Below are 26071 nucleotides of genomic sequence, written 5' to 3' on the forward strand. Positions count from 1 at the left end.
AGCACCAACATTCAAAGACTATCTTTCCTTCCCGGATTCACTGCCCTAGAGACATCTGAATTCACTATACGTTTCCTTGCTAGACCTTAAGTTTTAACCATTACCTTAACATTACTTCTGGGTATATGTGGGAGGCACTTTAACCTTCCTTCTGAGATGCTGATCTATACAACCTAATCCAATCAACAGACAGAAAAGTAAGGACTTACTACGGTTAAGTGATGATTAACAGCATTATTTTCTAGCACACTATCATGCACTGTATAAACTACTTTGTAGTCACCGGGTTGTGGGTTTTTTTAACATGACAAAGCGATAACTATATTACAGCCCAACAGTTAAAATACTTGCACAAGAAGCAAGACTTTTATGGTAAATTCCTCCCTGCTTTTAAGATTTAAATTCACCCTCTTGACAGGGTACTCTAGACCTCTCGGCACTGAAGCAGCACCACTGCATAGCAAATGTTATAAATGAGCAGCTGAGACTCAACTGTTTTGACACTGAGCCAGGAGGAGATTTCACAGATCAAAGTTCTTTAAGTTCCTGTTAAAAGCTATAAAGTAGACTTCACTAACTAGTCTAGAAAACACCTAGCAGAAACCACCTGTGTGCTATCCCATGAGTACAGCTGGCTTTTTACAATATACAGGAAAGGTATACTGGAGATAGGGAGACTATAGAGAAATACCTTAAACAGACACAGGAACACCCAGCATGAACAGAGAGTTTTTACAGATGTCTATTTTTATTTCAAGTAAATCTAAGAATGGGGTGCAGACCAGAACAATATACACACTTTAAGTCACAATCAAACCGCATCTTTCTAATTCCCTATATATAAGCAATGCTAATGATTTCCTAATATCCAAACTTAAGTTTTCCTCGCTGTAAAGTGAGATGATAACTCCTCATTAGTGTAAGTAAATGCCTTATCACTGTCTAACTTATTATAGCTTTTTACGTACTGGAAGATTCAGGGATATACACTGTCCTAATTGGAACGGAGAGCTGTTCAGCATCATTGCTGTATGCTGCCATTTCACACACCTAAAATCCACACAACTGGAAAGCTTCTGTTTTCTCCTATACTCCCAGTTCATTTTTAGACATACACAAGCTCTTTTTCTTCAGATGTTTTCCTTAAACAACACATTTCCTGAGCCTATTAAAATTGCGGTTCCTCTTTCCAAATTGCCCAAAACACTCTAAAAGAAATTGCCAAAACTGGACACAGCACTCCAACTAAGACCCCTATTACCACCCTTCAGAGAAGGGAATTGTCTTTATACCTCTATTACCATTACATAATATGTCTAAAACATAATCGATAATGATTGAGCAGAGTCTTATTAAGAAACAACATAGTGATACACAAGATGTGGGACAAATAACTGATTTAGGTATTTCCGTGACTTGCAAAAGAATTCACATCAGCTTATTCTGATAACCGTGTGTCACTTAATAAAAGGTCTTCAACAAACAGACCCTTATAAGAATGACAGAAATACAGAAATAAGTGTAAAATTAAGTGGTGGGTAACATTTAGCTGTATCTTTTTCCCTTCCTAGGGTATTTAAGCTCATATTACCCTTCACAGGTATGCATACTCCCATCTTTTTCACTGATGAGAAGTTAAGAACAGGGACTAGGAAGCCATCTTAAGACAATTCTATACATCCTATCTACTGCAGTTCCACAGAAGCAGGTAAAATGACCCAGAGTCCCTAAGAAAGACCTATGTAAACACAAGTGTGTGTAGGAGAGCAGTCAGTCATTGGGATTTTTCTGTTTATACAGTCACTACAGCATAAGAAGAACCACTGGAGAGTGATTTGAGGCACTCAAACCAAGGTAATCAGGTCACTCCAGTGCATGGAGCTTTGGTGCCAAGTAAATTCAAGTTAAGGATCCCAAACATTAAGACAACAGTCACTAACGACAACGCAATAGAAATAGAGGGGTCTGTCTGAATTCTTACATCTCTGTAATGCAGTTTGTCCCAGGGCTGAATATTAGCAGCTCCATCAATTTGGGATCAAAATATAAAATAGTCTAGGACTAGATGAGAAAAAACAAAAAAAATTCCTTACGCTACAAATAAGAAAAACATTTTTATAAAAACAGAAGTTATTTGTAATGCGTAACAGTCTCTTGTTTTCCTATAGGCTTGAGTCAGGCAACATCACAAATCTTATGACACCATCTGGTGGCAGAATTCACAGGCGATGATTACCAGCTGTTAAAAAGAATTTGCTTCCAGATATCTTATTAATTTTTCCATTACAAGATGAAGTGGAAAAACTAATGGAAAATTACCTTAATGTCCCCTAGATGAAGGTATCTACAAGTCTTAGCATCTCCGTACACAATTTGAACATGTGATTGCTGTTCTTTGTATTGGATATCACAGCCCTGCATAAATTAAGATGCATTTGGCTGACATCTCTTCAAACGTGACATTTTTTGACATACGGGCTAGAAGTTACTCGAAGTTTGTCACAGCAACCAAACTGATGCAGGAAACGGACTAACAAAGTTGGTTAAAACCAATGACTTGTTCCAAATTGAAAACACTAGAATATAGCACCTATTCAACAAACTTAACGTACAAAAATAAGTCAGTTATGGAACATACGTGGTGGTGCAAATGCAGTTGCCTTATACTGCTAGTTCAGTTGAAATCAAGCAAGCGCAAAAAAACAAAACAAACAAACAAAAAAAAACCACCAAAAAATAGTTGCCTTTAACAGAAGGGACTTCAGGATAGGAATCTATTTTCCAAGGTAAGAAATTACCAACCCACATTGCGTTGACCCTTAGGACTTGCAGTATTCATCCCAAATATTGCAGTGCTAATGGGGAGTTTCTTTTAAATTTCAGCAAAACTATTAATCAAATTTTTGGAAGGCTTAAGTGTTTTTTAAGGCTAGGATCTATCAGTTCACCAAAACAGTCAATTAGTTTAATACAGTAATTGAGGCTTGACTGAAAGAAGTAGCAAATAACAAAAAAGCAGAAATAACCAGCAAGGGAACTCATGCTGAAAACAGTCAGTCAAATCTCAGTCCTCTTCTCTCTCAGGTCATGCCTTAGAACTCATCTGTACTACAAAGCTCCTTACAGCTGCACTTCAGAAGGCAAATGACATAAGGTGAAAAGGAGAATTTCTTACTCGCATAAGACCATTGTTATCAAACCACTATCAACAAAATATATTGAATTATTAATGCCATTTCTATCCAATGTTCATAAACTTTTCCAAGTTGAAGTTCATAAGCACCCCTGAACAGTTCTTAATGCAAGTTTGCATGTGAACTACCCTGCTTGTAATGATGACTGATTACTTTTAAATATCTCATATTTTGTTGAACTATTAAGACTTGTTTCACACCATCAGTCCCACTCCTTTTAGGTTAACAATATTTACCATCAGATTTATACATGCTTTCACACATCACGTTTTTAGCTGTATGTTGTAAGAAAGGTAACTAGGCAACTTTGTACCCAAAGTCACACTTCAACGCTGGAAACGCTTCTAGAGGGTATGAAGAGACAACATGATAGCTAGAAACCTGCTCTAACAAAGCTAGTATTTAACAGAATTAACAAAGTTTAGGCATCACTACCACAAGTATAGGATGCTCACAACGCAAAACAAAAGGTATGCCCGCCCCAAAGAAGGATGCCCGCTGCACGCCCTCCAGGCCGGGCCTGCCCCGCTCCCCTCCCTTGAGGCCGCCCCCTCCGCCAGAGCCGGAGTAACCCCCCACCACCCCCGCCACCGCCACCGCGCTCCCGCAGCCCTCTGCTCCCCGCAGCCCCGGTACTCACACATCGCACCCCTCGCCAGGGCAGCGGCCCGAAAACCCATCCCCCTGCCGGGACAGAGCAGGCCCGGCCGCCGCCTACCCCCGAGCCCGCCGCCCGCACAGCACCAGCGCCGGGCCGACCCCACCGAGACCCGCGGCGCACGGCGGGGTGGGGCAGCCGCCCGGCACAGCCAATGCGCCCGCGGGACGGCGGCCGCGCTGCACGCCGGGAGCGACGCCTGCGCCCCCCTGCTGCCTGCCGGGAAATGTAGTCCCGGCGGCGGGACACCGGGCGCGGCGTGCGGGCGAGGGCAGCGGCGCTTGTCGTCAGTCAGGGGCGTTATCCAGCCGACAAAGGTAACAGACGTTGTTATCATCTGGAAACGGAGCGCCGTAAATACACGTAGCGCCACGCGCTACCACTCTGAAAAGCGGGCGCTGAAGGCGGCAGGTGCCTCAGCAGCGAGAAGCTGGTGCAGGGTGCAATAAGCCTTAGTCTACCGGGCCTTTCTAGGGGCCAAAGTCCGCAGCAGCTCTGAGCATCCCCAGAGGGAAAGCAAGGCCTGGGTCCAAGATCACAGCGGTTTTACTGGAAGAGGGACCTTGGAAGAGCATCTAGAGAACAAGTCTTACAAGAATCGGCTGAGGGATCTGGCGTTGTTTAGTCCAGAGACGAGAAGACTCAAGGAGGACCGTACTGTTCTCTACAACCACTTGAAAGGAGGCTGTAAGCAGGTGTGGACAGGTCTGTTCTCCTAGATAACAAGGGACAAGACAAGAGGAAATAGCCTCAAGTTGCACCAGGGGACGTCTACATTGGATGTTAGGAAATATTTCTTCGCTGGAAAGGTGGTCAAGCATTGGAACAGGCTGCCCAGGGAGGTGGTGGAACCACCATCCCTGGAGGTGTCTGAAAAACATCTAGATGCAGTGCTTGGTGACACGTTTTAGTGATGGACTTGGCAGTCCTGGGTTAATGGTTAGACTTGATGATCTCAAAGGTCTTTTCCAACCTAAACGATTGATTATCTGACTCTGCAGGCTCAAAGAGCGGCTTCGATGCCGCGAGAGCTGCCGGCAGGGAAGAGTCACCGCACCCAAGAAGGCTCACGTCTCAGGAAAGGCTATGGAAGACGGGATCTGCCATTCCCAACAGCCGTTTCCCCTTCTGCCCCTGCTCTCCTCCTGGTGAAGGCACGGGGCGGACGCACTTCCCGCAGCCATCCCCGGCCGGTAGCCACCGGGCCGCCTCTGCCCGGCGCTGGGTCCCACCGCGCCCGCCCCCACCGAGGCCGGGCCGCGCGCTGCCTGCCACGGCCAGGGGCGGGCGCTGGCGCGTGCGCACGAGCCGTCGCGCGGCGCCACGCCGGGGGCTCGGAGGCTGCCCGCGGCGCCCGGCGCGCCTGCGTCCTCCCGCCACGTCGGGAGCGGCCCGCGGCGCCGCCTCCGGGGGGCGGTGCGGGGCCCCGCTTCCGGGGGGCGGGCAGCGACGCGCTGGCGGGTCGGCGCTCGGCACCGGCGCGGGCGGGACATGGGCTCTTGAGGGGGCGGTTCGCTACAGCGCGGCGCGGTTGGAGAGCGGCGGCGGCGGCGGGGCCGGTAGGTGTGCGGTAGCTGTGGCTTACTGGCTCCCTGCGCCCCGGGCGCGGCAGACGGCTGGCGGCTCCGGTCGGCGGCCGCCTCCCTGCCGCGCAGTGCCCCGTGCGGGGCGGGCCCGGCCCGGCGGGGGCCTCTGCGGGGTGGGGCGGGGCGGCCGCGCTAGTCCAGCTGGTGCCGCCCTGCCGCGGCGGCCGGGCCCGCCGGGCTGCGCGGGGGTAGCGGGGCGCGGGGCGGGCCCCCCCGGGGGATCCGCCAGGGCCCCGCCTCAGGCTCTCCGTGCCGGAGGCCGCGCCGACCCTCCTCGGCGGGGGCCCTCGGTGCTGTTTCCAGGTGGTTTTCACTTGCCTGGCGAGGGCCCCGGGGTTGGGCTGTCGGGAGGGTACAGCGGAAACCCCTCCTCTTGGTACGCCCTCCTCGCCTTGGGTGTCATGCGGCCCTGAGACTCGCCGGTGAGGTGCTGTTGTGGTACGTGGTGAGCAATAAGCACCGAAATTAATCTGTACTTTTGTGCTTCTCTTGGTTGTACATCTTGATGCCCTTGGCGCTTCTGGGAAGCTAATGAAGGGTCAGCTTTATTTTTCATTTTTTCTTTCTCCTTTTTTCACTTTCGTTTGTGTTTTGCACAACAGAAGTTATCAAATCAACACACGTGATTTGATGACCTAAGAAAAATGAGCTAAGGAAACTTTGGAAATGTCTTTATACAACTTCTCTAGCTGTTTACCTTCCTCTTTTTCACCCTTTTAAAAAGGATGGTAGTTGCTCAGCATCCAGAACTATGCAGCTGGGTATTGCTTTACTTCTCCTTCATAAACAAACCAGATTTTGTGCTGCAGAGAGAACAGCTCTGTAGGAATGTGTTTAGGGATAAAGGAAAAGCCTCCTGTAATGTCAATTGCTTGATTCATTGACTTGAGCAATAATTAATTGCTTGCTGACAGTCTAGTGACCAAACTATATGCCTGACTTCCTCTGCTCTGCCGTTTTTGAAGTACATTATTATATAGCACAGTTTGTGTCATTAGAAAAAAGTAGGATTTGTTACTGTCTGTATGTGGATCTAGGGTTGATTGTTAGTTTGTATTGGCCAGTAACTAATTTGGAGGAGGTATCACGAGGCTTTTCCAGGAACAGAAATGAATTGTTGAGACAAGTATAGAACTGCACACACTCCACAGAGGAGGTGGCATTACTAGAGCCTATTCTTTGTGTTATCGCCTCTGTGCAGTGTGTTCAGGAAGCAGATAAGACAAAGCAGGAAGCATGCAAGTAGTGTCTTATTCTTGTGCCCTGGCCTTTTTCCCCAGGGTCACAGATGCTTTATTCATTTATCTTGTAGGCAGTACATTCTGGTGCTGATACCTTGTACCACCCTGCATTAGCTGAGCTGAATTTCAGCTGACTAACAAGTAGGATAACTGTTTGTGTGAAGCCAAGGGTTTAAAAAAACAACTCCTTTTACACTAGTGATATGAAGAATTTGGAAGAACAAAAAAACCCCCAGCCCTAAGTAATCTAATTTGAAAACCGTCTAACTTCTGATCTTTGCAATAATGCACAGAAATTTCATACATTCATATAACATTCATGGTTTTCGAATAATATGTTTTCATGATTTTGTCACGATCATTTCATGATCTTTTGGGCAAGGCAACAACTTGCTTTACAAGAGAAGGAACCGAGAGAGATTCCATGATCACCTGAGGCTGTACCAATTCACTGATGGCTAAAAGTATAGCTCGTGTGATACTGGCTTTCAGTTAACTGCTGCAACCACAAGGTTGTGTCACTTAGTTCTACCTTTGTGCTAAGATTACACAAAATGAGGCATAGGCTGCATTTCTCAATCATGCTTTCAGATGTATTGGTTAGTAGGTATTATTTAAGTTTTCTTTCCTGGTATGTATATGAAACATTCAAGGAAAGAATTAGTCAGATGAGGATTGTAGGATTTTAAGGTTTAATACTTTGGTATTCTTACTAGTGGATTATTTTAAAAGAATAAAGTACAAGTATTACTTTCAGTTTTATCTGAATTGAAGAGGTAGTCAAATATAGTTATTTGGAAATAGAAAAGGTAAGATTCTTTCATATCATGACTGTATAAAAATGAGTTAACTTGAACATAATGTATGAAAGCTTTCCACTCAACTCTCCTACATTTAGTTCCTGACTGCCAAAAACTTTTGCTAGACCTTGAAGAGGAAAACAATGTGAAGATATAAGCATGGAGTCTTGCTAGAACATGTTGTAGGAGTTGTGGTTTTCATTCACAGCTTGGAAATAGCTCTTTTGAGAGAGAAAAAAAATTATTCTGAAAGCAAACTTAATATGCCTTATGGTGTTTTGGCATTAAAGAGATAAACGTACACCAACTTCCAGCTCTCACAGCTATTGTCTTCCATGGCCACAAATACTATGCCAGTTTCTTCTTCTGTCACTTTATTTACTGCTCAGAAGAAAATTGCAGACCTCTTATTCTCTATTTGTGGAACCAGGCACCAAGGCACAGCCTGCTGTGTGCTATTGATATTATCAAAATATCTTTAACAGGAAAAAAAGGAAATGTTATCATTGTTATCAATGTTATCAAAAAAGTTATCAGTGAAGGAGGAAGAAAAGTTTGTGATATTGTTTTAGAAGCATTACTTGATAGGGGGCTAGGTTCAAATAGAGGGCCCCCAGGTGGTGAATAAGGACTTAATTTATGATATTTAGCAACTGTGATGGATCTATGACAAGTTTCTGAAGGGCATTAAGCCTGTCAGAGGCACAAAACAGCTGCATGTTAGCCAGAGATGGAGGGCAAAAATCTTGGCTTTGTGAAAGTGCAAGCAATCAGAACAATTCATTGGTCTGGTGCAAGTAGACCTGTCTGGTTTAAGAAAACTTGTCACCATAGAATCATGGTGGTTTGGATTGGAAGAGACCTTAAAGATCATCTAGTTCCAGCTCCTCTGCCACGGGCGGGGACACCTTCCACTAGACCAGGTTGCTCAAGGTCACATCCAGCCTGGCCTTGAACGCTTCCAGGGATGGCAGCCTCTTCCTGCCTGCAGCCCTATCCAGGTGCGGACTGTGTAGTTGCAGTTGAAAAAGCACTTTCTTATGCCTTGTGGTGCCCTGCAGTTGGTGCAAATTCACAAAGATTGGTAAGACAAAAAATTCTTATGAATTTTTGAGTGCTTTGGGTAGCACAGCCCGAGTATGCTGTAACTGTTGTAAAACAAGGAAGTAATTTTTTGTTTTCCTAGAGCTAATAATCCTTAGAATTGCTTTTCAGCTAGTGGTGAAGAAAAGCAGATTCAAACTGCATGTAAATTGTCTACTATAGATTTCATTATCTTGGAAGTGTTTTATAAGCCTCAGGAGGTTACTGGGATTGAAAAACGGTTGAAAAGACTACGCAACCTCACTGTTGTTGTGGCTTTTGAAACTTGTTTATGTTGGAAACTGAGTGTTGGCATAAATAGCTGGCAGCCAGTTTACAAGTAATTCTGAATGAAAAAAAACACTTGCAAGAAAAACCCTTAGTGGTTCAGTGGAGTATCTTAGACCAACGACAGAGACCACAAAGAAAGATTTCATGTTAATTTTTTACTGTGTGGTCTGGGGAGACAGGTGGCAAAGATGACTGTTGTTGCAGGCTGCAGAAAACAGTACTTTGATCTTGAGGCTCTGTCAATTCAGATGCTTAATTTTTTTTCCCTCAAAGTTTTTAATGTATCTGTTGTCAGGGAATCCCAGCCAGAGAGCTGCTGTTGGATAAAATGAGCCTGCTGCAGTAGTATGCAGTAATGATGCTGCTGTTGCACTCAGTCTTAAGAAAATTACAGCTTGGCAGGTGTTAGCTCTCAATTCAGTAGCTGGGGTAGGGGCAGAACTCTTGATTAAATACTTGTGACTGATCCAGCTGAAATGTGGTAATGTGAGCAGCACTTTCCCCAAACAAAAGCTTGCACTGTACTCTCACAGGATCACCCTACTGCTAATGTAGCCGTAGCCATAGTTCACATCAGTCTGTGTCACCTTCCAGTTTTTTCAAGTTAGACCAAGAACCTACTAAGATGCTTCAGCTGCTGTGTGATTGTGTTGATTAACCAAATAAAGATCTCTAAGCCAGTAATTCTTTGAATGGGTCTGGCACAATGCTAAAACCAGCTCAAAAGTGCCTGTCATGTCCCTTGTTTTCTTACAGGAAATACCTCGAGGTTTTAAACAGTTCTGTTAAATCACCTTTGCTGTGTGTTTTCCTCAGCCTTGTCCTACCCAAGTTTCACATAAAGAGAGCGAATGTAAGGCTTTTCAGGAGCCATGATTGAATGTGTGGTAAATGGAAAAAAGTCTGTGCAGACAAATTTATTTGCCTTACCTCATTGTTCCTCTTGTCCAAAAGATAGAAGTAACTTAAGTCTAATCCATCCTCAACTGGCTTGGACCATAATATCCTAATTTTAATATGCATTATAATAGTGAGTTAGTAGGATGGCTAAGCATGATATGAATAGTCTTATGAAGACATAACATCTTATCTAAAGCTTGTGGCTGGAATTGCAATTTCAAAGCACTCTTTCTGCCCCTGCAATCTCCAAAATAAAACACAGCAGAAAAGAGAGATTCTTATGATTTGCAGGTCCTGTGTTCATTACCTTGATGCTCTTGTTTTTTTGATGAATCTTCCTTTTTAGGATAGTGATGATGGCTGACAGTCATAGTTATGATGAATGTGTTAGTCTTCTACGTTTCCTGGTAGAAAAGTTTTATGAGGCCCATTACTTCAAGAAAAGGTATTTTTGTAGCAAGCTTAGTTCTGCATACTCTGTAGGTGCCACATTTTCCTATGCAAGAGGTAGAGGGGGAGTTGTGCTGAAATATGTTTAATCCTTGCAGTTTGGTAACTGAGTACATTCTGCAGAGAACTTCTTGATAACAAAGTAAATACAGCTGACAAACTTCCTTCTTTGAAGGAGTTCTACTTTATATGTAGACATACTAGTTTCATGTTTAAAACTTTCCACTTTAGAGAGAAAATAAACTAAAATAGCAGATTATTGTTGTAATATAATTCTAAAGTCTCTTTGTCTTTTTTTTTACATTGCGACTAGGATTTTTAAAATGGTAGGAGAGGGAAAGCCACTAGATGTTGAGCATTGATATTAAAATAAATGATTGCCTTAGCGAATCGTGCATTATAATAAAAATACATGCCAGGAATACTTTAGCTATATTGAATATTTTCTCCCTGAATATTTTGTCTTTATTAAGGAATCTTAATACCTTGGATATAAAATCATGTTATCATATGCCATTAGCTTAAGAGCTGGATACCTCAATGGGTGCTTACGATTCCTAGGCAGAAAGATTAATGCATATCCTTTATGTATGTATGCTGTGTTCTGTTGGAATAGTTGAGCTATTATTTCAAAACAAGGGGCCTCATCTTGGGTGTTATAACTTCTTCTTTAGAGATATCTTGCAATGAAGGCACCTGCTATATGCAGCTATTTCAATTAGGTGTGCAACTATCAAGTATGTACTTCAGTCGTTGGGAACAGGCGTGTCATTCCCTTGCCTCAAGAAACTGTGTAGTGTTGGCTGCAGTGTGGCTCTTCAGAAACTCGATTACAGCCTCTGAGCTGGGATTACATCATACAGCCATCGGTTATGCTTATGCTGGTACGTGAACTCCTAGGTAGCCTGAACCCACAGCTGCAAAGGGAAGTGGGACACCAGGGCTGCTGAAAAAGAAATCTGCAGCTCACTCTGGGAATACAGCTGCATTTCTGGCCCTATTCTGCAATTACAGTGGAATTGTTGGGAAGCTGTTATATTCAGAGGGTGGGGACATCTCATCTTGCAGAGCAAAAGGGATGTGATATGTTTTATGGCTCCAAGCTGCAGGAGTACCTAACCATAGCAACCAAAGTAGGGAAAGGCTGGCCAAGCCTGCAATAATTACAGTAACTGAGATATTGCTGCTTTGGTGCAACTATATAATTGAAAACTTACCCTGTTTCTGAATATTAAATAAATGAGATTTTCATCCAAAGAACCAGCTTGATAGCACTTTCCAGTGCAAAAATAGGCCATTTCCTCCCAGTCCTTGCTTTACTAGTCCTTAGCTGTGTAAACCAGCTTGAAGGGCATTCTCAAATTCAAAGTTAGGATTGAGGTGCCCAAAATAAACCTTATGGAAGGAGCTTAAGGCTGTGAATGAAAAGGTAAGTCACTGATTATATAATGATATTGGACTACTGCAAACTGAGCATTAGAGACCTTGTGTGAGAATGCCATCATGTAAAAAAAAGTCAGACAAAAAATAACATTTGTTGACACCTACTTAGAAAAACCTCCTAGAGCTCCCGTCATAGGCTGAGGAGATATGTTAGGTGCTAAAGATCAGACCTGCTGAAGTATTCTCTGCATCCTTCAGCTGTAAGGGATTAGGTGTCTTGATGACAGTTGACTGTCAGAGGTCTGCACGTGTCCTGCAAAGAGCTGTTGTCTAGCTAATAGCTGGGTGAGTCTGCATAAATTGCCCTTCTAGGGGCAGTTACTAATTTTATGTCTTATAAAATATTGACCTTGTAGGGAAAAATGGAACATAGTCAAGCAGAATATTTGGAGTGATCTCAAGGGATAATGTGAACTTAATGGGAAGCTACTAATGTGAAAGAGCAAGGGTTAATCTAAAGTTAAGGGAAAATGAATAGATAAAAAAACTCTTATTCTCAGCTTATGTGCTATCTCATTAAATGCTTGTATAGCCTGGATGCTCTATATTCCCGTTGGTAGGAATGCTGGCTTTACTACCATTCCTCCAACAAAAATGCAGATTCTTGGCTCTGATAAGAATACAGTTATTGATGGGCTTGCTTTTTTCCCTTGTCTCCTCAGGCAAAAATGTATCTTCTGTTTCTAGCAAAGGTTAAATCATGGTGTGTTGGGACTTCAGTTATCAGAATCTTGATCCTTTCTTTATTACGAAAAAGGTAGATGTGAAAAACCTTTGCTGGAGTTGCAGATGTACCATTTAAAAGTTCTGCTGATCCATTTGCATTTGAAGGATTCACCATACCATAAGAATTAACTATTTCTGGAGTGTTACTGGAACCATTTTAGGTGGTACTTGGGCAGTGAAAATGTTTTCCCTTCTGTCTGAATTCCCTCAAAGGGAAGAGGAAGAACACTTAAAGTTTTATGGTAGTAATTAAATGCCTTAATGAATTTCTTTATGGATTATTGGGTAAATGAATGTGCTTTTCCAACATGGAGAAGCTTTTTTATTTTAAGACTTCCTGATTTGTACCTTAAACTAACAATAAGTAGAATATTCAGAAAGTGTTTTGGAAAGGGAACTATTTTACCTACTGATTATTCCTACGTTTTTCTTAGCTCCTCTCTTAGGTCGTTTCAGTTGAATAATTCTTTCAGTGCGTTCTAGTCCTAACCAGGTGTTGTACCAAGCGGAATGAAATGTATAGGCTCTCATTCTTTGAACTGTCTTCCAGTTTAAACTGAAAATACTGATAAAAAGGTAATTCTGATGCTTAACTGGTATCTCTTATTACAGGGGGAAGATTCTATTTAACGTGACTACTTGAAGTAATAGTTCCTCATCATGGCTGAACTATCGCATGAAGAAATTCAGCTGAGGGCCAACCAGGTCACTGATGAGGTAAATATTATAGGAGGCCATCTAGGATTACAGTACTTACCTGCCAAGATTACAATATCTTTTTAAAATAAAGGCAGTCTAAGGTAGTGATTCTGCAAGGGTATTCAAATGTTTCAAACTCTTGCTTTACTCGTTAAATGCCAGAGCAAAGACTACTCCTTCCTGAAAGTAAGAATGGATTTAAACTTCTTAATTGTAAAGCCACCTACTTGACTGAGTACCGATCACCCAGTCATGATTACTGAGACAACACAGGCTGGGTACCTGAACTATTTGTAATCATGTTGATACTTCATGACTGTTTTAATTAACTAAAATTCATTTGAATATATTTTGTTTCATAGTGACTTTCAGATGGGATAAGCAAAGTATGAGCAAGTACTAAGAACCAAGGGGTTATGCTACTGAAAAAACATCTCTGATGTGCTGCCAGTATGATTGTGTTGTAGTGTGTATTACAAATAGGCTGAGGAACCTCTGTATACTAGTTGCCTTACTGCAATGAACTGGTAAAAAAGCTTTTCAGACACTGATATGTACTGTTAACACACTCATTTAAAATTCTCTTTCTAGTCTTTGGAAAGCACAAGGAGGATTCTTGGCTTGGCCATTGAGGTGAGGAAAAGCTTTTGCATTCCCTGGGTATTTACTAATTTTAGTATAAGAGGCAGCATGTTAACTATCATGAAGTCATCTTAATCACTTTTTTGTCTTTCTCAAACTGAGATACATATTTCATTATTAGAAGTTGCTGATCTAATTTAGTAGTAGGGTTGGAATGACTTAAACCTAATGTTTTTCACACTATGTAAATTCAAGGATCAGTATTCTTTTTACCTGTTTCCCTCCTAAGCAGAATGGACTAATCTCCAAATGCTACAGATCAGTTATAAAAAATATTCTGTGATGGTCAGTTATGGCTTTGGCTGCTGCATCACTTGCTTCTCATAACGTCTTCCATTTGTCTTTGAGCTCACTTTGCTTGTGAACAGTGTGAAAATGTCTTTTTGAGGAGGAGGGTGGAGCTCAGTTGGGTTGGGTAGTAGAGGGTGGGGTTTGTTTCTGAACAAAAGTAGTTCTACATACACCTTCCTACAATCTGTTAATCAGTTTTAACTTTAAAGGTAGTTAAGTATGCTGGTTAAACTCTTTAACACCCTTGTACATGACATTGTGTGAGAAATCTGTTCCTCTACACTTATGGCATGCATGCCCCATTGCAAAAATGACTTGATAATTTTGATACTGTAACTTGAAAAAAAACCAGAACATCATGTTGGTAGGGAGTAAAATAGGATGGTTCGTGGTCAGCTCTGGTAGACTTAACAAAGCTTGACTGGTTCAGCAGGACAGTTTTGCTGGTACTTGGATATGGCATAGACAAATGGGAATCCAGAGGCTAAGCAATAATGCCTTTCAAAGCTAATGTCCAGACTTTTAGTGCTGAAGAGTTGAGACAATTTATTGTGAGTGTGAGAACGTTAAAAAAAAAATCCTGTGAATAAGGAGCCTAAAGTGTTTGGTCACTACTGCTTTAGAGCCTGTATTCACAGTCCAGATGGTAGCAGGCTGCTGTGGAACTGAGGATGGTACTGTTGTCAGTGAGGCATTTGAACCAGCATAGCCTAATGAATGCTTCTCAAACACAAACGTTAAGAACATGTAATGAGCCACCATAATTTCTCCTGATACTATAGTCTGGTGATTCCTAGAAACTAAAATAACTCCTACCATACAGCTGTATGTTGCCAGTTTATAGTAAAGCATTGGTGTGACTTGCACACTAGATTCTCGAGACTTTGAGGCAGTACTATGATATATTCCTCAATGCTGATTTGTTTTGCTTGCCTCTAAAACTAGTGAACAGCTATTCTCTTCCTGATCTCTTCTGCTGAATTCTCAAGAACGGTTTTGCAGGCTTTGTTTCGCTTTGTCTTATTCTGTCTTCTAGGACTAAAGGCCTTGTCAGCCCTAGTGAAGGGCGTAGGGATAAAGAACAAACTAAATACTACTTTTCAGAACAAGGCACAGCTAGGTTTACTTTTTTAGCTTGATAATTGTAATAGATTGAACTATGACAATAATGTTATCTTGTTGTAATATGAAAAAACTTCACAAGAACCCACTGATTGAGATAGGCTGACAATCTCACCTGTTACACTAACATAGGGTCTAATTTGAAACTTAGCATAATTTTACTGCAGAATGTATTCTTAGGATAGTGTTTTATTACAAACTTTGTTGCCTTATCAAATTTCCTATAGAGACCTTCTGATTTAGCACTGCTGTATTGAAATCTGTTTTTTCATATCTGCAAATAATCTTGTTTCTGCAGTCCCAGGATGTTGGTATCAAAACTATTACCATGCTGGATGAACAGGGAGGTGAGTTCTTCCTCCTTCTCTAATACTAAAAATAAATTTTGTGACTAAAAAAGGATTATCATTCAAGAGTTGTTGCTGAAGCTAAAGGCTTATTAAAGACTACTTATGTGAGCATGAAATTTGCTGATCAGTTATTCCCGTGTGCAGTATTTAAAAGAGGTTTTTAAGTAGTTGAGAGATCATGTTAGTTACAAGTAATACAGCTCTGCTACAGAAGCCCATCCTTTCCACCACAGCATGAATGTAACTGTCTGCATTTACTCTTAAAAGCAGCAACAGAAGTGCTGCCCTAAGAATAGGGGTGAAGTATCTTTAATGTAGTAAACAAAACTTACTACTCAGTATCTTTCTAAGAAATAATAATAACAAAAGAAAAAATTTAAGTCCCAGAAGGCAGGAAAGAAAAAAGGCATTAGTTTTGGTGTAAAAATAGAACTGAAACTTAGAAATTCCTGCTTGAGAAATATTAATATCCCCCGCCTTCCCCCAATCTGTTTATTCAGGTTACTTGTTTCTCTTCTAGAACAACTCAATCGCATAGAAGAAGGTATGGACCAGATAAATAAGGATATGAGAGAAGCTGAGAAGACACTGACAGAGCTCAACAAATGTTGTGGGCTCTGTGTCTGTCCTTGTAACAGGTCAGTTAAATTGGTACTTTTGTCTGATGTTCTAGAATATTCCCAATAGCTACTGTATGGGAGATGGTCGCTAATGAAAGAGCTAATTAAAAAATGCTGGATCTGTAGGAAGGTCAACTATTCTGGATCATAGAGCTGCATCCTATTAGAATTGTATGAGAGTAGCTAAAGCTTGCTTGCATCTAACTGTATACTATGCCCCTTTCACTGTAAATATAGCTGCTGTATAACATCCTGCACAATTGTGCCCGAATCACCTTAAGGCTTATATTTAATGGAATACTATCAATGTCCATACAGATGAGACCAAGTTGGACTGCAAACAGCTATTTTTAAATGCTTGTCTGTTAGAAATTTGACTCCAAAAATAATTTTTTCACAAAAGTGCTTTGGTACTAACTTAAAAGCAGGAAAACATGTTTTGGAGAAGGAAAGTAATATTGATTCTCTAGGCATTTAAAAATTTTTCATGCTGTAGTGAGGAAGAGTAGGAGAACGGACGATGTTAAAGCTTTTAATCTTTCACTGGTACTACATAAATTCTTGCAGGCCTGCTTCACACTACCTCTATAACATCAGTGTTACAGCTACCACATCCAAGTCAGTTAAGATTAATCTAATCTTTTCTATGGCACTTATGCTGTTTAGGTGTTTAGAAGTACAAACAATGATCAGAAATCAGTATTATAAGGAAAAGTATTTTATTTAGAGGTGTGCTAGCTTTATGTTTAGCCAAAGTATCAAACCAGTTTGTGTGAGTTGGATGGGATCATAGTTCTTCCAGCTGAAGGAGAAATAAGTTAAGAGTTTGACCACTGAAGTGAATAGTGGGTGTGTTCACTTTTGCTCTGTAAGCATGAGCAAAAAACATTGTCATTCAACTGAGAGATAGTAGAAATTTAGGTAAAAATTCCTTGGTGTAGCTGAGTCTGCTTATCCAACAGAATAATACTTTGAATCACTTAGGATAGATGGGAACATGGACTCAAAGGCTGAAAGTTGTAGTGCTTTAATATCTTGAAAAAACAGTTCTGTCCTGACCTCTGGATAGTGTCCTTTCTGTTTTGTATTAGTTTTATCAGGCTGATGGACTCTGAGCATTTTGACACTCAGTCTTTGTTTTCTGTATTTGACAGTCTTATTTCACTGAAGCTAAGCTGCTTATTGACACTGAGCAAGCTCAGAATTTAACTCTTGTGGCAATAAATGGATAACAAAGAAATAATGATTTGTGTACCAAAATGGGCAGTAATGTATAGAGAAAAACCACTAGAGAAGAAGCTGAATGCTTTATGTATATCTACTGGTACACCAGTTTTTTCTGTCAATGTCAGAGTTATTTGTCTAACCAGTTATCTCCAAAGCTTTTCATTTTTTTTTCATAAAGCTAAATTAGAACAGTTGCTGAATTAAAATATTGCTTTGCACATTTCTCCTAGGCTTACACTATTTATAAAAGCTTTGTGAGAACACAAAATACTGGCAGTACTCTCATCTATGTACTAATAACAATTTACCTGTTTGCTGGTCTTTACTATTCTTTCTTCTCTTTTCCATTCTCTCCTAACACTGATGCTTGCTTTCTAAAAATGAAGACTAGGATAAGAAGCTGTATTCACTTAACTGGTGAAAGCGGATTTTAGGACAAGGTCAGTCTTATTAGTGCATTTAACCAGCTGTTTGAAGTGGTGCTTCTATTGGATTTGTGCTTGCCGAATGCATGATGTCTGCATGCAGGTCTCCTTGTGACTGTGATGTGTTGTAATGCTCATGTGAACAGAAAACGTCAGTTACTACAGAGTGCATTAGCTGTGGAAATGCTCAACAAGTGCTTGAGCCCTTGCTGGTTTGACAGGTTGTACAAAATACCTTACTCTTACAGAAATGAAACATGAGAAAAGTGAATGTAATTTGAATAATGGCTCTTTAAAAAAAAAAAAAAATCAGGTGGTGAGAAGCTTTGTTCTTAACTGTGCTTAGTTTGAGCAACAATTCTGTTTCTAGTAGCCTACTTCAGATGCGCAAATAGTTTTCAGGCCACTTGTTTTTATGCAATAAATTGCTCTGTTACCTCTGGTACCTAAGACTTTGGTAATCCAGAATCCAAGCATACAAAGCACTCCTGCTGTTGCAGCTTTAGTATGAATGAGATAAAAAATAGAATGCTTGATCTAGTTGTAGTAAACATAAAGATATCTTCAAGCCTCTGTATGTACCAGGAGCTAGAATTGACTAGTTTAGTTTTGTTTAGGATTCTGCTGTGTGCTACAGTTCCATTATAAACTGAGAAATTATTCCATTTCTTCCTCTTGATGTATTCCTATTAGGTTACTTTTCATAAGTTCTGACCTATGAAATACAATTTCCTATTTTGGTTACATAAATGGCAGAAGAATGAGGGGAATATTTCTTCATTACAGCTAATTTCACACTTCAAATGTGAAACATCTGAGCTACTGAAAGGCAGTATAAATAAATTGATTACCTGTAGTTGCAAAGTTAGTTGTTCTGAAAGACACTACAGGCTCACCTTCACAGGCTTTTAAAGAGACAGAAAAGTAGCAGTGGAGTCTGGATTATCTACCTTAAACCTGAAAATGCCAGCAAACAAGGTGACCATGAGAATATTCTTCTCAAAATGTGTTCTTTAGAGTTCATGAGAACTGACCCCCAATTTACATTCAGGTTTTTTTCGTTTATATTTTCTTCCCCTCTTGCTTTTTGTGGGTCTGTGATTCTTGAGATTACCATAAATCAGAAGAGGAAAAAAAATTAAAGGACACTGACATGAAGCAATTTGATTTGCCACTTCAGTGGAGTTAGTACAACTGAATTGCAGAATGAAGGAGCTATTTAAACATATTGCTGTTATTTCATAGTCAGAATTAACCTGAGAAGCATTAGCTTTAGAAAGAAAGATTGGGCAACAGAAAATGTTTGACAAAAATCAGTAGAGATTAATGATTTTGTTGCATACTGTAGCTGTTTGTATTTGAGGGGAGTATTTTCTTTCATCCCCATTTGTTCCCTGAAAAGTAAGTAGTCCTGACTCTAGACTAATTCCTGTTGTAAATGCAACTTTATCATATGACCATGTAAGCTTCCCCATTACTGTCATAAGCTTCCCCTCTTCTGGTTGAGTATATTACTTTAAGGAAATTACCATGCTTGTATTAAAGCTTAACACTGAATTAATCACTGTCCCTAGAGTAACCCAGTTGTATCTGGAGAGTACAAACATAAGAAACACTATTGTATAGACAAGGCTTTGTGTATACAAAATCTAATGTCTTTCAAGCACAAGACTTGTTTCTGAAAATCCTTGATTAATACAGAACTTCAGTCAGGAAGCCATATTTCTGATGTAGCAGTTCAGATTTCTTATTTTTACGGAGTAGGACGAAGAACTTCGAGGCTAGCAAAGCATACAGAGCAACCTGGGGAGATGGAACGGAGAACTCTGCAGATCATGTGATATCCATGCAACCAAGAAGTATAAATCAACAGCAGCCTCAGAACTCTGGAGGACCAAGTGGTGGATATATTACCAGGTTTGCTGCTTCATATTTCTCAATCTCAAATGCAGAAATCCTAAGTTACCAGTTGTCTGCTTCTTTTGGATGCATTTCAGGTAAAGTTGTTAAATAGTAAGTTTTCTCTGCTGCTTGGAGGAGCTGTTACTGCTTGGAGATGAGATGAGATACCTGTGCTTTCAGTATTGTAGTGCTTATCTTACACTTCCATTTTTTTTTTTTTCATAGTGGTGGTATTATCAGTCTGTTTCTGGATGTGAGGACTTAATGCTCAGTTATTGAGGGGCTTCTTAAAAAATACCAAGTACTCTTACTGTCATAAAAGATATTTGAGACAAATTCATGTCTTAAGCTTCTGGTAGCCATTCTTTTGAATTCTAAGGCTATTTTTTGTAATAGCAGCTAGCTTAGTACCATTTTTGGTGGGCTGCTTGCTTGGAATAAGTGGGGTTTTAAGAGAGGGGAAAAATGTACCTTGGCTTGAATACATTGCCTGTCAACGAACAATTTCTATTAAAGTAAATTGAGGGTAGGGAAAAGCAAGTTCTTGATTCGTGGAAACATTGTCTTAATTATTTGAACAGGATAACAAATGATGCCAGAGAAGATGAAATGGATGAAAATCTTGCTCAAGTGGGAAATATTCTTGGGAATTTGAAAAACATGGCTTTGGATATGGGCAATGAGATTGATGCCCAGAATAAACAAATAGACCGGATAAATGTAAAGGTAAGTGTCAAAGGGTGTTCTCTGCCTTCAGCTTAGAGGTTGTAACAGAGAAGTTATAAGGAATGGGTTCACTGTCTTATCTACCTGTATTTACAGTAAATATGCATTAAGATTATACCATCCTCTAGGTTGCAGTGATTGGAGCAAAGCATACATCTTGGCGTTTGGATATGTAGCTGAAAATTCAAATGCTTCAGAGTGTCAGTAAACCTAGATAGACACAGGTCACCGCTTACTCTGGAAACAACTACACTTTATCGGCTCAAAAGGGCAGACGTTTACTGGAGGTATAACTGGGGGATTGTTGCTTGTAGGGAATCTTGTATGTGGTAGGGAATAGGTATTTTTAACAGTAGCAAGATTCTTCTGGAAATTCGGAAAACTCACTATAATCATTGAATGTAGAATAAAACACAAGTAGCTCACTGCCCTAATTCTTATGGACAAGTTAATGTTGGGGCTGGGGAGACTTTGGAATAGTAGGTTTTGTAGGTGCTCAGGGGTATGGTCTGCCTTCATCTGCACGTGAAGTTAGTCATAGCCAGTAACATTTTTTTTATTGCTTTAAAGATTAACAAAACAGGTGAATCATTGATAAATATATTTTGGGGAATTTTCTTTCAGAGGCCAACTTATGAGGAAGTTACCCCTACTTTTAGAAATCCTCATTCTGAAAATGAATGGAAGCTCTTTTACAGGCATCCTGGTTAAGAAAGGAAATGAAACCTTTAATGAATAGTGTATGTTAAAGATTTTTAAAAGCAGAAGTGAATACCAGTTGATGTAAATTATAGTATTAAGACAAAATGGGAAGTTAAAGATACCACTGAAATGCCCAGTAAGGTTAAAAGTAAGAGGAATGGAATTTTATCAAATATACAGAGCTAGCCTGACACAAATGCTGGTTGTACCTATGTCAGCATCTCAATTTTTGTCTAGTAATTTAGGCATTGGAGTATTAATAAGGCCAATCAACATGATCTTATGGAAGATTACAGCAGTTTCAGGGAACACTGAACGACAATGAAAATCTGAGGTGATTGTCAAGTAAAAGAAGTCAAACTTTTTAAGGAACACTAGAAAATTTAATCTGGTTTTAAAGCAAGGTGTGAAATTCTTACAGATTATTAAGTGGACTGAAAATTTCCTGGTCAAACTAACTGCAAGCGGGAATTACTGTTTTTAGCAGTAGTGTTTCTTGTAGCTTCAAGCACATGTTTTGGCCTGATGCTTTTTCATTTTAGTGGTCTGAATAAATCTTGCTTATCAGGTCTTACTAACTATTAAAATATGATGTAAACAAGTTAGAATTGCTTTACAAAACAGCAATAAAAATAGAAGTGCAATTCCGGGCTCTGAGACTGGCAGCCTGTCTCAGGACATTTAAATTAAACCGTTTTTGCTGATAACTGTTTCTTAAATCTAGTGAACAGTGTGGAAACCGAATCAAAATGTTGAGGGTGAATTTCCAAAGGACCGTGTAAAGAAACAAAGAGCAGTATTAGGCTTAACTTCAGAATAGAGTTGATGCTTTTATTTTTACTTTAAAAAATAAAAATACGAAAAATTCCAACTCACCGGGGAAGTAAATAGTCTTGACTGGGTGACTTACATTACTGTCTTTTCCTGAGAAGATGATCTAGTAGCTAGGTCAGTGTGTTTCCAAAGTGGTGTTAACAGGTTGGGTTCTCACTTTTCTGTAGTAGATTCTTGCCCCTCCCCAGCCCTTGACCGGAGGTTCAGGAAGGAAAGAACTGGAGGGAAGGGCTAGAACTGCCAATGCCCTCTTCCTAGCCCATTGCAGGATGGAAGTGTGAAATGGCTGATGCTAGGCACAGGTAGAGTTCTCGGGAGTTCCACTCATGGTGAGGGTAGAGACTACTTCTGTGCTTATTGCCCCTCCTGCTCGTTCCCCACTGCAGGGTGGATAATCAGGGAATTTCTAAGCTGTTTATCATACCTTTTGGTAAAACTGTATTGTGACATTTGTTTAGCTTAGATGCTGTGGCTGACTTTTTATAATGGTAAAACAATTATAAAGTGCTTTTTGTTTACAGATACCGTAATATGACACTAGGACACTGGAGGGCATGTGGATTAAACCCAGGCATTTTAATTTTGACTTTATGCCCATAGGTCACGTCCAGTTTTGACTATTACTTCTAGTCCATAGCAACAAAGCTGCTCTGTAGAGGTCATTAAGCTGTCTAAACATTTGGAAAGAGGGAATTTTTATCCTCTTGTTCTGTTAATATACTTCCTGACTTGCTGAGGCAAGCTGCTCTGTGTTTTGAGGGTCAGCTTAAGGTTAAAAACTACTTCACCTGCTTCTGTTTCTGCCAGAATTGACAGCATATGCTGGCTAGGGCAGGAAAAAGAACTATTTCCAGCTTATAAAAGTTGGTCTCCTTCTGTCTGCCACAGTGAAAACACCCTGCAATTCAGAAGTTCATGTCAGTTTGAATTTTGAAACTATTTTGCATGGAGTCTGCATATGACCTGTGAATTTCTCTTTCAGGCCGATACAAACAGGGAACGTATTGAGCAAGCCAACATCAGAGCCAAGAAACTAATTGACAATTAAAGCCTGCTGTCATGGTTCAATGACATGGTCTCTCCAGCTGCAAGCCACCATATTCATGGATCTGTGAAACTTCTATTCTGAAATAAGAGGGGCTGGGAGAAATGAAGCAGTACCCTTTCTATAGGGATTGATTTTCTTTTACGTTTTTATTGCTTCATGTAAACATGGCTGTGACTCCAAGAAAGCAGCCAATGTAACTTCCTCCTACTCATCTGCCTTCACGTTCTTTAAACTGCTCAGGGCTAAAAGGTTATGGCTTTGAGAATCTTTTTGCATGCTTTATTCCCCTCTCCCATGTCTCTCTCTTTATTTTTTTTTTCCTGCACCTAAAATATAGTCCTTCATTGAAGATGAACAAGCAGGGTAACCTGAATTCACGGTTGTGGAATGCTGGAGAGGGCACTATGCACTGTTTGAAATACCTCATAAGTTGAGTGTCCTTCACTAAAATAGGGACTTGGTGAATATTGTCTGACTTGTATCTCTAGCAGGCTAACCATAGTTTTACAATCCAAACCACATAATTGATTTGGGATTGAGTTTGTGGATTACAGAATTGAAGAGGCCCACTACTTAAAGGTTGAGGGTTTAAAACACTTCCTAACCACACAAACATTAAAGGTAACTGAAGGGATAGGCAGGTTGCCATTTCTTTACTATGAATTGACGTTGATTTGGAGGTCATGACTAGGAAATTGTGCTGCATTGTTCTGATAATTGTTGTGTGTATATATGCCTGATCTAAACCCCCTGCACATGTGAGTAGAAGAAAATAAAACTATCTCCTTGAAGTATTTATTTGATGGAAAATTTTATGCCCCACGTTTAAAAGTTAACTCTTAGTGTTTGAATGATGCATCTTCACTGGAAGAAACTGAATAGAAAAGCATGCAGCTTTCTCACATCCCATATGAGACTCTGTTTTGGCCAGTTTTCGCTGGAGTTCAGATTATGCCTTTTTCCAGTGCAAAATAATGACTGAGATGTGGTGCAGAGTTTGCTCTCAGTGGTGACTTTGGGGGAGCTTCTTAAACATATAGAAAACAGAAGCTTACTATGAAACTTCTTTGTCACAAGTCTGGAGGAAGCAGAACCTATTTATGAACTGTATGCTAGTTCTAAATAAACTAGTTCTAAATAGATTACTGACTGGCTTATTATTGCAGACTTTGGGACTGGCAATTGGAAATACTGCACATCCAAGTTGCTTGCAACATAAATGTTCCTGTTCTGTTGCAGAATAGAGGAGTTTCTGACCAGGTGAGGTAAAGCTGTCTTCTGATGAAGAAGAAAAATATTTTGATTTTACTGTAATATCATCAGATTTATTCCCAGGATTTTCTTGTAGTAAATGGCAAGTGACCTGTATAATTTTAACTCAGAAATATATTATGCCTCTTTTAAAGGTGAAAATGATGCTTTGGACTAACCTGTGATACTCGGTGTTGGATGGCAAAAATACTCAAACAAAGTCAATGGGAGGAATAATTAAGACTAATAGCATTATGGCATGGCTTTTTGGAAAGACAGTCCACAGCATCCTGTAGCTGTTAGTAATGAATCCTAGGGCTAGAGAGGTGACACTAATCTACTGAAATGTAAGACAATATTAAGTGTTTTATTCTCTTTTTTTTTTTTTAGGAGAAATACAATCGTTATTACTGGCAAACTCTCAGTTCACTTCCAGAACAACTTAAAAAAAAAAAAAACACAAATGACACACACGTGCACACACAAAACCCAAACCCCCCACAAACATAAAAAACCCCAACAAAACAAGCAGGGAGAAAAACTGACGAAAGGATGGAGCTGATGCATGTAATAAATAGGCCAATGCTAGACTATGGTAATTGCTGGAAAACTAATCAAAAAAACTAGTCTACCCCATTAGAAAATGAAGATTATGTGCTTAAAAACACAAGTAGCAAAGAAGTACTTTTAAGAACGTTGCATACTGCATTTCTAACAAGAGCATGTATGGGAAAGCATAGGGGATTTGTATGCTCAGGGGTGTTTTTGTCCTCCTTCGAGTAGTACAGAAGTCTCCAAGGTGTGGTGCTCTGACAGATGTGCTCTGGAGTGGAGGATTGTGCCAAGGCACTGTGGGGAACTTTCCATGAATCTGCAAAAAGGAAAAGCGAGAGCAGAGAGATGGTGCCGCAGCCCCCCCTCCCTTCAGAGTGGGAAGTGGTGTGTCCCTGGGCAGTGTCAGTGCTGACTCGGTGATCAGGGAGGATGTTCCCCTAAAATCCCATAGTGGTGAGCTCCATAGTGGTCATTGCCTTCCGCCCCGCCCCCCCCCCCCCCCCCTCCTAAGAAGGACCCTTGCCATGGTTTCCACTCAGCCAAAAGCCAGTGCCAGAAGGCATGTGGTGGCCCAGACAGCTCCCAGGTGAATGTGCAGCTGTCCAGGTCACATGCTGCAGGGAGTCCCTGAGCCTGTCACTGCTGCTGGGGGGCAGCTGAGGTAATACCTGTGTGAGATGCACAAAAAATAACACCCTTTATCACTGAATGTGCTTGAAAACTATTTTCTCTTAGAAATGTCTGTCCTGGTTTCAGCTGGGATGGAATTGATTTTCTTCTTAGTAGCTGGTGCGGTGCTGTATTTTGGATTTGGTGTGAGACAATGTTGATAGCACACCGATGGTTTTGGTTGTTGCTGGGTAACAGTCGTGCCAAGGACTTTTCAGTTTCTCAGGCCCTGTCAGCCAGAGGGCTGGAGGGGCATGGGAAACTGGGAGGGGACACAGCCAGGGCAGCTGGCCTGAAGCAGCCAAAGGGATATTCCATACCATAGAATGTCATCCTGACTATATAAGCTGGGGGAAGAAGAAGGAAGGGGGGGGAAGGTTGTCTGTTAGGTCATTTGTTTTCTCAAGTAACTTACATGTGATGGAGCCCGGCTTTCCTGGGGATGGCTGAACACCTGCCTGCCATGGGAAGCGCTGAATGAATTCCTTGTTCGCTTTGCTTGTGTGTGCAGTTGTTGGTTTACTTACTGAACTGCCTTTATCTCAGCCCATGAGTTTTCTCACTTTTACTCCTCCAATTCTCTGCCTCATCCCACGGGGGGGGGGGGGGGGGGGGGGGGGAGTGAGCACGCGGCTG

At 40.9% G+C, this 26071-nt stretch overlaps 2 protein-coding genes across 9 annotated transcripts in view; one reads left to right on the top strand and one right to left on the bottom strand.

Moving 5' to 3' along the window:
- Window positions 1–3990, bottom strand: part of ZNF106 (zinc finger protein 106) — a 42908-nt gene extending 38918 nt beyond the window's left edge. For all 3 annotated transcript variants that reach the window (XM_055717214.1, XM_055717213.1, XM_055717215.1), the window contains exon 1: window positions 3835–3990. The gene's annotated coding sequence lies outside the window, so the exon portion shown is untranslated. The remainder of the gene's footprint in view (window positions 1–3834) is intronic.
- Window positions 3991–4150: 160 nt separating this feature from the next.
- SNAP23 (synaptosome associated protein 23) lies at window positions 4151–24102 on the top strand. Of its 6 annotated transcripts, none has more exons than XM_027807940.2 (8): window positions 4151–4169; window positions 12985–13089; window positions 13663–13704; window positions 15425–15473; window positions 15997–16114; window positions 19513–19665; window positions 20232–20376; window positions 22895–24102. In XM_027807940.2, exons 2-8 carry the CDS (start codon window positions 13033–13035, stop codon window positions 22958–22960), a joined length of 630 nt encoding a protein of 209 aa, XP_027663741.2. In that variant the 5' UTR covers window positions 4151–4169; window positions 12985–13032; the 3' UTR covers window positions 22961–24102. The 6 variants fall into 6 exon arrangements, with proteins under 6 accessions (XP_027663741.2, XP_055573205.1, XP_055573203.1 ...); XM_055717230.1 differs by lacking the exon at window positions 4151–4169 and adding an exon at window positions 5269–5415 and having other exon boundaries at window positions 12992–13089; XM_055717228.1 differs by lacking the exon at window positions 4151–4169 and adding an exon at window positions 5269–5411.
- Window positions 24103–26071: the final 1969 nt, after the last annotated feature.

Source organism: Falco cherrug, chromosome 7 (assembly GCF_023634085.1).
Source record: "Falco cherrug isolate bFalChe1 chromosome 7, bFalChe1.pri, whole genome shotgun sequence".
Classification (NCBI taxonomy): domain Eukaryota; kingdom Metazoa; phylum Chordata; class Aves; order Falconiformes; family Falconidae; genus Falco; species Falco cherrug.

Coding starts and splice junctions, on each gene's coding strand:
- SNAP23 (XM_027807940.2), top strand. CDS start 13,033: ATGGCTGAACTATCGCATGAAGAAATTCAGCTGAGGGCCAACCAGGTC. Junction 13,705..15,424: donor TTCTTGGCTTGGCCATTGAG/GTGAGGAAAAGC, acceptor TTGTTTCTGCAG/TCCCAGGATGTTGGTATCAA. Junction 16,115..19,512: donor TGTGTCTGTCCTTGTAACAG/GTCAGTTAAATT, acceptor TTTACGGAGTAG/GACGAAGAACTTCGAGGCTA.